The sequence below is a fragment of the Capsicum annuum genome, chromosome 12, assembly GCF_002878395.1.
Source record: "Capsicum annuum cultivar UCD-10X-F1 chromosome 12, UCD10Xv1.1, whole genome shotgun sequence".
NCBI lineage: Eukaryota > Viridiplantae > Streptophyta > Magnoliopsida > Solanales > Solanaceae > Capsicum > Capsicum annuum.
In genome coordinates, this window is record NC_061122.1 from 22066898 (window position 1) to 22083041 (window position 16144).

The 16144-nt window shown below is 33.9% G+C and overlaps 1 protein-coding gene across 1 annotated transcript in view; it reads left to right on the forward strand.

The window, feature by feature from the left end:
* LOC107854639 (wall-associated receptor kinase 2) overlaps positions 1 to 11565 on the forward strand; it is a 29682-nt gene extending 18117 nt beyond the window's left edge. The window contains exons 3-4 of the mRNA XM_047400867.1: positions 3434 to 3610; positions 10190 to 11565. Coding sequence (XP_047256823.1) covers positions 3434 to 3610; positions 10190 to 11424 — 1412 coding nt within the window. The 3' untranslated portion in view covers positions 11425 to 11565. The remainder of the gene's footprint in view (positions 1 to 3433; positions 3611 to 10189) is intronic.
* Positions 11566 to 16144: the final 4579 nt, after the last annotated feature.

Sequence of the window (16144 nt, forward strand, 5' to 3'; positions counted from 1 at the left end):
AAAGGTGCACTAGACTCAATTAACATGGCATAAGTCAACTCAATCAAAGTTCTATTTTTCTTTCCGCTACACCGTTAGATGCAGGTAAATAAGGAGGAGTAGTTTCATGAATTATGCCCAATGATCTAACAAAAGAATTAAACTCATGTAACTCATATGCACTGCCTCTATCGCTTCTTATTCTTTTTATTTTTCTACCAAACTAATTTTCAACTTCATGAATAAAAGTTTTAAAATTCTCAAAAGCATCAATTTTATTTTTCATTAAGTAAATATATGTAAATTTAGAAAAATCATCAATGAAAGTGATAAAATATCTATTTTTTCCATGAGTTAAAATTCCTTCAAGTTCACAAATATCTGTATGAAATAATTTTAATAAATCAGTTTTTTTTTCAACTTGAAAATGAAGTCTTTTTGTGATTTTGTTACTTTTCAAAATTCTTTTTGATCATTGAAATTAATTCTAAACTACTCATGATTCTTACATAACGATCATTTATATGACACAAATGAGCATGCCAGAAATTAGTAGAAGAAAACATATAAACAGAAGTAGATGTTTTATTCATTTCAACATTCAAATTGAACATACCATCACAATCATACCCCTTTCCCACAAAAACATTATTTTTCAGAATTACATATTAATCAAATTCAATAATCTGTTTGAAGCTTGCTTTATTAAGAAGAAAATTAGACATCAATTTTTTTCTCATTGAAGGAGTATAAAGTACATCTTTTAAAATTAATACCCTTTCAAAACTAAAACTCAACTCGACATCCCCGTTCCAAGCACTTGATTTGTGTGAGAATCTCCAAGTATGATGGTTTTGAGCTCCTCAAAACTAGTATATTTTTAAATTAGTCTTTGTCATAACAGATATGATGATTTTCAAAATCAGCCCACCATCTATCAACATTCTCCACCATGTTTATATCTGTTATCACCGTCACAAATGGTTCTTCGATAACGTTTGCCTGAGATGTAGACCCATGTTTTCAAATTTTGCAAAATCGAGCAATATGCTCACTTTTGCCACAGACAAAGCGCGATTCTTTTTCTTGAATATGTTGATTTTTTGCTTGGTTATTTTCACTATTATTGTCCTTGAGATGTCTACCATCATTTTTCTTGAATTTTTTCTTCTTAAGCTTCAAAATAGTATTTTTGTTAGTTTCAGGAGTAGCTTTATTTGAAGTATTAAAATTTACCTTCGGTGTAATGTTGTTAGCTTCTGTTTGTAAAAGTGCATCTTGGCTCCTTGCCTCTTCTTCCATTCGAATTTTCATAATCGAAGTCTCAGGAGAAGTTTTCTTTTACTTGTGTTGCATAGTTTTTTTAAATTCCTTCCAAGCAGGAGGAAATTTATCTATTATGCCACAAACAATAAGGTTATCTCCAATTTTGACTTCCTCGGTCCTGAACTCACCAACAATCATTATGAAGTCTTGAGCTTGGTCTACCACTGATTTATTGTCCACCATTTGGAAACGAAAAAATCTGCTAGCGGCATACTTTTTTGCTCTAGCCTCCTCAATGTCATACTGATATGAGTACGATCACGTAGATGAGCTTATGTGGGTTTGTATTGAAGTTGTTTAAGTGTGTATGAAAAAGAAGTGTAATTAAGGACTTAAAAATACACACCAAAACAGTCCACTCCAAACACTAAAGGGGCGGCCCATCAATGAGGGGCCTTTTTGGTCATTTTACCCTCTATCTTGTAATATACTATATAAGGAACAACTTAGGATTTTTGTAGGAAGTTTTTGCATATTGAAGATTGTATAACACACTTGAAACACACAAGTTCTCTCTTCCATAGAGACTTGACCGAAACTAGGTAACAACATAGCTGTGAAATCACTTTTGTTGTTTGTTTGCTTGGATTATTGGGTGCTAGACGGATTGAGTCCCTCTTGTGTCCTCTGAATAGTGTAGGTATTACTGCTACCATTAGTAAGGGTCTTTGTGTGTAACATAAACATAGGTTCTTAGTCTTTGTAGTAGTGTATAGCTACCTATCTATCATTTACATTGTGTAATCTTGTAGCTGTGTGGTGTATTATTTCTTTTGTAACCCGTGTGTTGTTATTAATACATTGTTGTAGTTCATCTTGTTCTTCATATATTTTGGTTAATCTTAGTGTGGCCTGTTGATTTGGTGTCAAATACATCAACGTATCTTGTAATTTTATTGTTGGTAGTGAATCCGAGAGTGGTCTCCATCTTGGTCCTCAGATCCTTAAGATTTATGGACTGATTTGGGATGTGTTTCGTGCCTTCCTTGTTTGTCTTGTATCACATACTTACTCTGCAATACTTTTCAAATTTTTTTTGCACTAGAGTAAGTTCTCTCATAATAATCATAAAAATTTTCAGATAGACAATTAAGAAGAAAATACTGGGACTTGTAGGAGTCACCATTGTATTTTTTAACTTTCTCGAAGAGAAATAAGTTCATCATCGGTCATGGAAGAATTATCTACTTTGATTAGATTATTTTACGTATCACATAAGAAACATTGAGAAGACTTAAGTAGAAAAATATTTTATCCTTCCACCTCTTGAAATGAGTATTGTTAAACCGGAAGGACTAGTTAAGATCTTTTATCTTGACATTCGTGAATTTTTCAGTTGTTGTCATTGGAATCTCCTTAAAATTGTTGATGAAATTACAATAAAATTACAAGTAAAGAACATAAAGAAATATCTTCTTCTTCGGCTGAGGCACAGCTATCTCGCTCTCTTTAAGGAGATTCAAGCCCACTGCAGCAAATTGTTTCACCACTCCAGCTGTAATCTTTTTGATTTGTCCCCTCGAGGATATAACAACTTTTTCACAAAGGATAGCTCAACAACTCTGGACAAGAGTTAGTTCAAGTTTATCTAATAGTGTAGAATATTTTATAACTGACGATGCACAAAATTTAAATTCTTTTATAGATAACTAATGTTTAAAAATTCAAAGCTGCATAAATATTGGGCAGCTTTTAGTATATTTAAGTTACCACTCCATATGATAAAGAAGTATGGTGTAACATCAATTAGTCTCGTCATCGCAAGGGGAAATTGTCAAGAAATATTAGAAAAAAGAGTAACAATGCTAATTAAATGCTCCTAGTTGCCATTACTTAACAAAATAAACTGGACCTTAATTGAAATTTCACAGCTTACTATATGGTATAATCACAACTTCTGCAAGTAAATATGTTAAAAAGAAAGATAAAAAAGACAAAGTACTAGGACTTAATTTATTCGATCCACCAACACACATAATAAATAATTATGGACTGTGAAACTAGCAAATATAAAGAAATTACTTAATATCATGATTTTCATCACATTTTATTGAGAGTTTGGTCATACTTATGGATGTTTAAGCGTCATGAATCAGTATGTATGTATTTTCTTTGCTTTGCATGCTAGATATTGATGAATGTGCGGACCCAAATACCAATTCATGTGAACACAAATGCATAAACACACAAGGGAGTTACAATTGTTCCTGTCCGGAAGGATACACTGGTGATGGCAGAAAGAATGGTCGTGGTTGTATTGCCCCAAACTCCAACTCTGAGTTTCCATGGATCAAGTTTTCTGTTGGTAAGTTTCTCAGAATTTCAACTTGTCTCTACTCGGATATAGATAAATTAGTCTCTGAAAACGTGCGTGGTACATTATTCCGAAATTCTTGATGCAAATTTTAATTACAAATGATAAATTTTAAATGGTACAATTGTAGGACTTTCCGTGTGCGATAAAATAAATATCAAAACCTACACACACCAAAAGTAACAATTCATAAGCTTAGGTTAGAAATTCTCGCAAATTTGATGTTACTTCAATGCAATAAATAAAGAAATTGTATTTTTTGAGACATAAAATACGCAAAATAAACGAACTTACATAAAATTAAACTTTAAAGAGAACATATATCTACTACCAATACTCTCGTCATATAAATTAGAAACAATTGAATAAAAGTTCATGAATATTTTTTGAATGAGAAAAGTAAATCTCATTTGCCGAGCCTTAACTCTTTTTTCAACTGTAAGGTAACTAACAAAAATTATATATTGTATTTCCGCTTCAAACTATTGTACTTTAATTCTAAGTTAGAGTAAAAATTAACTTTGTCGACGAATCTCCACTAGGTAGCCCACAAATATTGATAGCCGAAGTCACGCCAATTTGTTTTTCTCTGCAAAGACAGCAAATGGAAAATGAAAGAAAAAAAAAGATAAACAAATAAGATGTAATCCGTTAAAATGCACCCAAGAAGCTATCAAGCTAGAAAGAAAGATTTGAGGGACATGGAAATTCATTCTTGCCTTTTTATAGCTGAATCCACATTCTTTTGTCTTCCTTTTCCTGGTTTTTTTTTTTTTAAATACAATGTATAACTTTTCACATTCTCTTGATAGAGGTTATTTACGGTTCGTAATGAGTAACTTATTTAAATAGACAATAACGAGGAACTAGGAATACTTCCAATAATACTTTACTATATTAAAAATATTTGTTCAGTTTAAAAAATCAATTAATAATTTATCAATTTTTGTTTATTTTATCCTTACTATTAAATACTATTCATTATTTAATTTATTTTTTAAAGCAATAAATTAATTACATTCAGAGGACGACATGACAAAATTACCTATATTATTTATTAATTCTTAACCTATATGTTAAATTAATGGTGAACAATTATTATTAGACGGAAGAAGAAAACAAAAAAAAAGAGATCACGATTGCAGGAATGTCCTCACCTCTAATTAGATTCAATGAATTGTGATTTGTGAGTGTAAATTATTAAAGTACTATAATTAATTCTACCAAACATATGTCTTCTAAAAGTTAGTAAAAAACAACCTCAATCTCAATGCTTCCTGATCCCCCCGAAATGATATACAAAGTGCACGTCCCAATAAAATTTGTAAGATGCATGCTCGCATCATTCGTAGAAAATCCCAAAAATACACCCTTTAAATTTAGTAGGTAGATCATTGCACTTGTGATATCCAACTTAATATTTGGGGGTAAAGCAGGAGGAATAATAGCTCCTGTATCACCAGGCTCAACGTACCCCATATCCTCGTCTTCATCATACGACTATAGATACTGATACACTAGGATCACTCGAGATCTACCACCTCTCGCTCCCTCTATCGGCCTTGACTAAGCTAGTTCTACTTGCTGGGCCAACCGGACTTCCTCAGCAGTCTCTGGTAGTATTTACTCAGTTTGTCAATTAGAAACATTTCGTGGGTCACTAGGAGTAGGAGGTATGACAAATTGATCACCTTGAACCCTTTTTGGAACACCATCACGAACTTGCTCCGTCACCTTTATTGGTGTTTGGAGAATTCTTTCAGGTTCCGAATCAATATAGAGTAAGGAATTTTCTTGACTTCTAGTGCTAGGCATACACCGGTGTATACCCAACCAAGAATAGAAAACAAAATCTCATGAACTTCACCAACTTTAGTCAACAATTCACACCATACTCCCTGGCAACGATGTCAAAATTTAATGTCTCCAAAAAATTAACCTCCAAAAAAGTATGTTGCAGCCGATGTCAAATGTAGTAAATCAAATCAGGTTGGGGTCGAACCCACTGGGAATATGTGAAAAAGTTTCTCAAACTTGACAAAATTTATGAGCAGTGCAGAAAAGTAAATGTGGGGAGTTAAAGTTAAAAGTAACATGTAGCCAAACTTGAATGCTTGAGTTTGTAAAAAATAAGAGACGAACACAAGGAATGTGTTTTTCCTGCCTTTTCAACTCCGTAAGTTTCTCGTGCTTGATTCACTTAACCCACTGTTCTTTATGCAAAGTTGATAAGCTAGGTATTATCAACCGTTTTGTGAACGCATTGATAAATATCACTCTTTACCTTGTGAGTCTCATGGCGTAGCCTTATTGTCTCTTGTCCGTAACCTCAGTACAACTCTCACCTTTTGAGTCTCAAGTTGATTAGATGAGGGTTATAGCCTCGAATCACTGTCGTAAGCTTCTTTTTCCACTCTCAAACTCCTTTGTGAGAATATTCTTAAATACTTGCAATTCCCTAGCTTCTGCAGTATCTTGGGATACAATTAATATGAAGAAGATAACAATACACGTAACTGTAAATAGAATAAATGAATCTCCCACTTTTCTTACGTTGTTCATCCGCCAGGGTCCCACAACCTTAGTCAAGAAAATTAGCCGCCCATGCTCATGCAACAATTCATGAAAAATCAATAAAGAAGACATGTAATTAATTGCACAATAATGAAAGACTAAAGTCCAAAACTTTCACTTGAATATGAAACCAAAAACTTAAGGACAATTTTACCTCATTTTTTCCAACCCATTCTTGTTAATATTAACGGCAACTTGCATAGGATAGTCAAAGTCAATGGGGGCAAAATCATACATTGGACTTGATTCTGCTGAGTTTTTCCGTGAAGTCATAATTTCTTCAAGTCTCTGCTCGTCGTTCGGCTCCGATTCCATTCCTTGATTTCTTCGTTCCGCTCTAATCCAATCTCTAAGGCAAACTAGAACATTCATTGCATTGCTTCCCAATGAATTTCGGTTGTCTCCAAGCTGCCGTCGTCCCTGACTAAAAGTGCTCTCCGATGCAACGGTTGACATTGGAACATTCAAGATATCTTTGGCTAATCTTGAAAGCATAGGATATTGTGTTTCATTATTCCTCGATCAATCCAACGCGTTGATCCATCGTCTGCGATCCTTGATCGGCATTCGGAGATAATATTTCAGCTCTTGCCGATAAGTTGTTGTGTGAACTCCCTCCTCAACACTGTTCCAACAAGGTAAATCATAAAAATAATCAGGAAAACCACTATGTGCCGACCTTTTAGAAGATGATGGCTCCTCGGGAGGATGAGGAGCGACAGTTGGAGTGATATTTGTCGGTACAACTAAATCAACTAAATCAACATAGTGGTTATATAATTTATCTATGTAAGCGTTCGCATCACCCATAGCCGCCCACAAATCGGGTTGTTCTTATTCTTCATCACCATAATCATTGTTAGTATTTATCTCTAAGTTAGTATAAATAAGAGTACTAAAGTGGCACATAGTATTATATTTTATGTATGGATTTAGTATAGCACCAAGTAAATAGGGGGAATACATTTTTATTTTTTTTAATTTTAGCAAACATGGCACCAACAATTTCTTTGTAACCTTCTTTAATTTTTATATTCTTTGAGCAAATTAGAAATATCGACTATATATGCCAAAATATTACAAACAGTAGGATCATAAGCACCGAAAAAATCAACTGTAGCTATATAAATTTTTTTCAAAAACTTAACAAGATCATTAATTACAGCTAAGTCAGAATCATGTAGCATGCAGTGGGCAGAATCAACAAACGAACCACAATGTTGGTTAAAAGATAGTGTAATAGGAACTCTATATTTATAACAAGTTTTTTTAAAAAATCATACGTAGCATTCCATCTAGTATCATATTCTTCGGGCATCAATATCGGTGCAAGTCCATTTTATTCACATTTAAGTTTAAAGTCTCTAATTCTTTTTCTACGATTATTTCCTTGAATAAAACCAACGGCAAGCCGAATTTTTTCAATATAAAGCTCAAAAAACTCAAGACGATCTCTTACTATTAAATTATATATATGACAAACACACTTAACATGAAAAATTTCAGGTAACGCCAGAGATTGCTTAGATTTTAACTTTGTTATAGCAGTCTTATTGTTAGAAGCATTATCAAAAGCAATGTATAAGATTTTATTTTCAATACCGTAAAATTCTGCAACTTTAGCAATCGAATCAGCAATAAAATCTCCAGTATGTTTACGATCTTCATTATATAAAAAAGCAAGAATACGCTTTTGCATAACAAAATTACTATCTATCCACTGACAAGTAATGGTTAAATAATCATTGTTATTTACAGTACGACCAAGATCAGAAGTTAGGGATATTCTACATTGAATATTATTTAACAATGTTGATAAATAAAAATAATATTGAGAATGAAGTCTAAAAATATCGGCCCTACAAGTACTTCTAGGAATACCATTAAACATAAGACTATAAATTGCTTGAATATAATGAATAAAGACATCAGAAGCAGGAAAACTAAAAGGCAAACAACCCACAACTACCATTTTTGCTATTTCTTCCCGGCCCTACAATTTATTATACTTCTTCATTACCTGATCGGTTGCTGGGTCCATTCTAGTTTGTGTTGGCCCACCAACATCCGCACCTCCTTGTGTAAATTTTAACTCTCTATCGTGATTATCACTTATATGTCTCATTAACATATCCGTACCCCTTGCTTGCCTCCTCTTTTATGCTTATATATTTGTTGACAAATATTGCATTGCACCTCAATATCTGATATACGTTCAAAAAATTGCCATGCAATACTAGTTGTTTTACGAGCTCTTGGGGCACGGGAAGGACGGGGAGGGAGATTAACCGATTCAAATCTAATGTTAGCATTTCCTACTGCGGGTGTCTCACTAATATTTTCATCATCTTCATCTAAATTAACTGCATCTACTTCATTTATAGGAATTTTTTTGGGTTTAAAAAAATATTTTAATTGATTTATTTTTTAAAATAAAATAGGCCAATTAGCCGTTTTTGGGGCCCAACATTTATATCCCGATAATATAGCCGTTGGGTCCAACGGTCAAATTGGCCCAAAGGGCAAAATCAATAATTTTTTTGTAAAAAGATAACCGGGCCAATTAACCGGCGGGCCTGGACTAGGTCTTGTCCAGACCGGGTTAACCGGACCCAAATTCAAAAATAACCCAGCCCGGGATCCGGTACCCTACAGCCCGGGGGTTGACCGGGCTGAGTCAAACCAGGCCGGGTTAGGTAAGTGGGCCGGTTCGGGCTGGCTGGGCCAACCGGCCCGTTTGACATCCTTAACCCATGTGTAGCAATCTGTTAGCATTGTAGCTTCCTTGAGTTCACATATGTGTATCAACCTATAAATTTATACAGTTGAATAATATTAGTTTGTTTCATCTATGTAAATTTATATAGTTGTAGTAATTAATACTTAACTTGGAGGGGGCGTAAGGTTGTTTCTGCAAAGTCGTTTGAATTTAGTATTGTTTTTGCATGAACAACAAACAATAGAATTTATAAAGAAGTATACATTTAATTTATACTTCAACATACCCCCGAGCTCTAACATAAGAGTAAAACAGTGGACGTACGGACTTATCGTGATCCTCTTATAGTCACTCTTCAAAAATTTCATTCTAACTTATTTAAATCTATGTCAAAGCAACAAATAGAAGGTCTAAAATTGTCACTATAATAACCAGTGGAGCTTTTCCCAGATTCACACGACTTGGGATGATTAAATCAAAATACTATGTTAGAGACTCAACAATATAAACTACTTACAAACATAAAAGGACGATTTATTATCTATGATCAATGAAATCAATGTAACAGAAAAAAAAAATCCAAAATTTGAAAATTAAATGAAAAAAACTATGTTAGAGACTCAATAACATAAGATACTTACAAATATAAAAGTAAAATTTATTTTGCTACAAAGATGAACAAATATCTTCAAAGATGAAGACCTTGTAGTTAAGCTCTCTTTCAAATTCTTATATATTAGATTAAATATTACGCATCCAAATACAAAAACAAAACTTTTAAAAAAACAAAACCATTTTCCTTTGGAAAAGTCTAATAAGTAGTCAAATACAAAAACAAACCTTAACAAAAACAAATCCTTTTTTTTTTAAAAAGTCAATTGATCCTTATATATTTATTTATTTATTTATTATTATCAATATTTAATATTATAAATTGAAAAAAACAGGTCAAAAGATGATTTTGTATATTATAAAGTTTTTTAATGAAGGACAAAAAGTTCGAATCATATTTTTAAGGATTTTTCACGCTTTTAATATAGTATAGATATAGATAAATATAGATTATAGATAGATGTTGAATGAAAGAGTTGCTATTTTAAGAATTAAACATTTTTTTTAAAACAAACTATTACAATGACCATAAGTCAAACAAAATTAAACAAAGGCAGTATTAAATCATCATGGCCTTTACACAGTAATAAAAAATGAATGAATCTACTTCAAGAAAAAAATTTAAAAGAAATTCATATCCCTACTCTTATATTTAAATATTACAGGTATGGGAGTTGGTTTTATGTCCTTGGCAATTGGGACAACATGGCTCTATTTCAGCATCAAGAAAAGAAAACTTATTAAACTCCGGGAGAAATTCTTCCAACAAAATGGTGGTTTGCTCTTGAAACAACGAATTTCTTCTAACAAGGGTGGTGTGGAAGCAACCAAAGTTTTTACAGCTGAAGAATTGAAGAAGTCTACAAACAACTATGCCAGTGATAGAATTCTTGGTCGTGGTGGAAATGGAATTGTCTACAAAGGTATACTACCTGATAATCGTATAGTTGCTATTAAGAAATCTAAATTTGTGGACGAGGATCAGATTGAACAGTTCATCAATGAGGTACTTATTCTTACTCAAGTCAACCATAGAAATGTGGTGAGACTCTTTGGATGCTGTTTGGAGGCTGAAGTTCCTTTATTGGTCTATGAATACATTTCTAATGGAACTCTTCATCAGCATATCCACAATCAAAATGGATCGCCTTGGTTGTCTTGGCAAAATCGGCTAAGAATTGCTAGTGAGACAGCAAGTGCACTTGCTTACCTTCATTCATCCACGCAAATGCCTATAATTCACAGGGATGTCAAGTCGGCCAATTTATTATTGGATGATGTTTACAATGCGAAAGTGGCAGATTTTGGAGCTTCAAGATTAATCCCTCTTGATCAAACGCATATTGCTACATTGGTTCAAGGAACATTAGGGTACTTGGATCCTGAATATTTTCGTACCAGTCAGTTGACTGAGAAAAGTGATGTTTATAGTTTTGGAGTAGTCCTTGCTGAACTTTTGACAGGGATGAAACCTATTTCGAGGGACAGAGATAACGAGGGCAAGAATTTGGCAGAATATTTTGTTTTGTCCATGAGAAAGAATCAATTGTTTCAAATTCTTGATCGTAGAGTGGTAAGAGAAGGAAGTCTTGAGCAGCTCCAGAAGGCCGCTGATCTAGTGAAAAGTTGTCTTAGATTACACGGTGAAGATAGGCCTACGATGAAGGAAGTGGCAATGGAACTTGAAAGTTTAAGAAAGTTCACAAAAAACAACCCTTGGGCTAATGGAAATGAAAATGGAAATGCAGGGAATGAAGATGTATCATCAGATCTTTATAAAATTTCAATTGACTCAAATACAGGTATCAACAATTCCGCCGGACAATACACTTCCAACTCCAACACAAATAGCAGCAACTTTTCTTCAGTGACGATATATGATACAAATATCCCACGGTGATCTAAAGAAGGCCAAATAATTCTTCAATGTTGAATTTTCTGATGTAAATTTGCTTTCCATTTGTAACTTTCTCTTTGGATTTTGGTTTGCACAAAAAACCTTTTTTTCCAGAATCTATTGCTTTAAGGGTCAAACTTCAAATGATGCTAGCTTTTATAGTTTCTCATTTTAATATGAGAAAATTTGTTGTTTATGTTAGTGTAAAGTCAATATTTTACTTAATTTGTTTATATTCAATTTAGTTCAGAAGGTTGATAAAATGAAGATTGATAAACGAAATGTAAACTGAATTGAACTGGGGAAACCAAAGCCGCGAATGGAATTAATCGTTTCTGCCACCAAAATGAACGCAAAACCCATTCCAAATGCTTCTAGGTCAAGGACATTCTATATTTTACACAGAGGTAATCCTTCAGTATCTTCAATCTTTGAGGATGACTAATGATGAAATTTACTTATTTCTCTACAATATTGCTGGGTATCTTTGGGTCATATTTTAATTTAACTGCAGAATTTATTCATCTTTCAAGTAAAAAGAGAACAATAATAGGAGATAAACGGAAAAAAATATAAACACTCCTAGCCTGCTAATAAAAATGTAAAACATCTTTTTATCAATTTACTACTTTAAATAAAATAATACAAGACCATTTTAATAAAGTTTAGCCATTGAAATCACGTTCGACTACTTATTAAACATATGAGAATCATTTATATACCTTTCACTGGGAGTAATATACCAATTCCGACATAGTAACAGTCAGCACTAAATAATAATCATCATAGAGACACGTATTTTACCCTACTTGTTTGGACGGTTTCCCGTAGTCCCTTACGAGTTGACTTAACCTCATTGCTTTTAAGTAATCATCACTTGCTCTCTCTGTGAGAAACTTTATCTTGCAACCTTAATTTAGCCTTGGAATGCGTCCCTACATCAACACATGTAGTTCCGTGAAAACAAACACAACATTTGAATTACTCTCAATTATCTCCATTAGTAACTCCCATTCTAGATCAGGAAGAACATGAAAAAATTTTCAACTAGGCTGAAAGATTTATAATAAAGACATCCAATGGACGCCTCGAGATGGATTTTCTATCTCACTTTGGTAAGATGCTTGAATTCCTTACAATAGCTCTCTTAAAGTTTAATTCATTGTCGACCACCAAGTATGGAGGGAAGTAAGAAACTTGGGAAAAGTTGGAATTTTAGATGCTTTTAAAACATAATCTAACAAAGAGACACAAATCTCAATTCTCAAAATAATTGAAAAAAGAGACTTTAGTTGGCCCACCAAAAAAGTGGCAACCTGACACAAAGTTTTAAAATGTGCACTTTTAGTCTCCGCTCACTTCAACCCATAAGTTTTATGTCCAAAAATTTAACTATTAGAAATTAAATTTGAAAAAATAAAATATATCCCAAATCTTTAAAAACAAGATGCTTTTTCCTCCTATTTCACGATATTCAGCTTATGTTTTAGGATTTTTCATCGATTTTTGTCGATTTTTTCGGCATCCATCGAAAACTCACACCAACCCCGATGTTTTTAGCCATTTTCAGTTGTTTTTATCCCTTCATTTTCAGCCATTTTGGTCAAAATCACTCCCACTTTTTCGAAAAAGATTCTATCTTTATTAGCTACATTCCAATACTCCTTAGCTTTTCTCAAAGCTATAAGTTGTTGCATTATTTAGGTGGTCGTTGGAAAAGCAATCAGGCTGATTTTGATCCAGTATTGTAGAGATTTGATCATAAAATATCGGCTAGAGTTTATTAAAGCTAGTAAGTCTAGGCGCATAGACCACTACTTTAGTCTATTTGATATTATCATCTATGTATATCATGTCTATTGTAGAATACCATGTTGTTGGTAAATCTTTGGGTGAATGGGAGGAGATTCCTAAATGTTGGAATCGAAAATTCATGTCTAAGGAGATAATGTTCATTTTCTTTCATCACAACGATTCATACAACGACATGATTGAAGCGTAAGGGAGAGCGGATTCAAGATATGTAATCATTAGTTACTTGATGAATGGGAGGGGGAAAAATCCATCCAATGTTCATAAAAAATGATGGGCACGTGGAATTGTACATTCTTTATGTTGATTTCGATCAATCTAGGCTTATTTTGAGGATTAAATAGGTCCTGGGAATAAGCTTCTGTATCAGTCTTGCTTCCACCTCAACCTCCACCCCCATACCCTCTACAGTGGATGATAACTTAATGGGATACGAGTGAATGGGTGATCATGCAACATATATAGACATGAAAGATTTTGAAGAATTTGTAAAAAAAGACTGCGATAGAGGTGTTGAGGGACAATGCAGATCACAAACAATACACTCTTTCTCGAATGGAATCTATCTCTATGTTGGATAAATATTCGAATATAAGAAAACATTGACGGTGTTATTACAGAAGATCTCGGTAAATAAGTCTTTCAATTTCACTACGGAGAAGCCTTGTAAGAAATACTACAAGATGAGTGTAACACCCCAAATCTGGTACTCGGAATGCTACACGGAGCCCATAACACTGAAGGACCACAAGCTAACCCATGACTGATATCTGTAAACTGAGTACTGAATAATAGTAATAATATCATAAATGCGGAAACATGAACTGGAAGGCCATAAGGTTCAATACTAGTAAATAACTAAAAAATATGGTATAACAATACCAAAATAACTGAGCTAATTGTCTGAACATACTGTAGTCTGAAAGCCTCTAAACTGTATGAATATGGAGTTGATGTAACATGTCCCCAACTAAGTCCAACTACTGAAATAAACTGAAAAATAAAATAGTAATGTGATCATCATGTCCTCGAAGGATGAGGACTCACTGCTAACTCTGATCGCTGAATTGGGATGCTACAGGTTCTCTAGAGCTCGTACTTCTAAACCTATGGTATTAGACACTATAGTGCAAATGCGTCAGTACTTTAAATGTACTGGTATGCAAGTGATGTAGGTTGAATGCAATAGGTTCATATGCATAAACAATACTAACTGACTGACTAACATGAATATGAGAATACATACATGCATACATAACTGTAACTGAGATCATGATAGGACTGGATATTGAGTTTTGACTACTGGGTCTACTGACATTGACATCTGAGTCACTGATGAGTGAGAAACTGCTACTGTATTACTGAATACCGAGGGACTGATGCTATGTTACTAATACATGGATAACTATGTCTGACAGTTCTGATTATGAAGAACTGGTCTAGTTAACTGTATCTGACAGTCCTGAAACTGAATGCTAATAACATAAGTTCTGATAACTGATATAACTGATAACATGAGTGACTGTATCTGATAGTTCTAAACCTGATGGAACTAGCTGAGTTCCATACTATATCTGAGTAACTAAATCTAAGATTAGTCCTTCTAGCGGGTGATCCCAACATCTGATGATACTGATACTGATTTACCATAGTTGAGATTAGTCCTGTCTGGTGGGTGATCCCGAGATCTATTTATAATGATAAGGATTGACTGTATTTGACAGTCCTAAATCTATACTAATGAGCTGAATTGACTGTATCTGACAGTCCTAATTCTGTAACTAAAATTATGGGATGTATTTATCTAACCGACATGCCCCATACTAAGCTAACTGAGGTCCAAGCCGTAACTCCAGCTGGAAAAGTGTCAGTACCGCACCACTGGTAAAGACAACTACTGTGGAGTCAGTCCTAATCTAGTGGGTGACCCTTAGGATCAGTCCTATATATTTAAATGTGCTAACGGGTGATCCATGAGTATGTTAGTCCTATCTAACGGGTGACATCTCGTTTCTACACTAGCTACGTAGTTCTGGAACTTAAGGATTGCTTCTAGGGATTCCAGTCCTATCTAGCGGGTGAGTCCCCATCCCTAGGCTCGCTCGGTGCTGAATCCTACTCCCATATAAAAGACACTGAACTGATTAACAGAACTGAACTGATACTAGTGGTATTGCCTAGCGGAGCTAAACTGAATTTACTAAGTTCCGTTGACTGACAAAATGTATTGAGTTCTGAGAACTGACGGAGAGTACTGAAGTTACTGAGATTGACTAGGAATATTGAGGTTACTGAGATTACTGAGCTACTGAAATTACTGAGATTTGTGAGATTTTCTGAGTCACATGACTGACTGAGTTCTTTGGATCATAGCTTGATTGAGGAGATTATGAAAACATGACATGGCTCTAGGCACACAACTAAATTGTCAGGTACACATTGTTTTGACAAAATTTTGACTTTTGAGAAGAGAGTCGCCACTTAATTTTGAAAAGGAATTAAGAAACCTTTAGACCCTTTAAACGATCCAAAACAGACAAATCGCTTAGGTTTTGAAGATTCTAAGTAAGTGGTTCTTATTAACGTTTTAGGAAGGTGTTAGGCACCTAAAATATTCGCTAACTTACGGTTATCCGATCTGTTTGAAAACATTCATTTGATTAACTTCGAAAAGATTTTGTCAAAAAGTGATTGATTTTTTGACAAAAAAAGCGACTTTGGAAATATTTTGGTGTTTATGTAAAACTAGTTTTTGGGCGACTCAACTAAGGATTGAACTAGGTTCACAAAGCACATAATAAAGACAAACATAAAGAAAGGGAGGGGGTGAGAGATTTAGGCCATTGGCCCAAACCAACAAAACATGTCCTAATTCTATGTTCTCGGGCCTTTGGCCCATTTCACCTGTCCT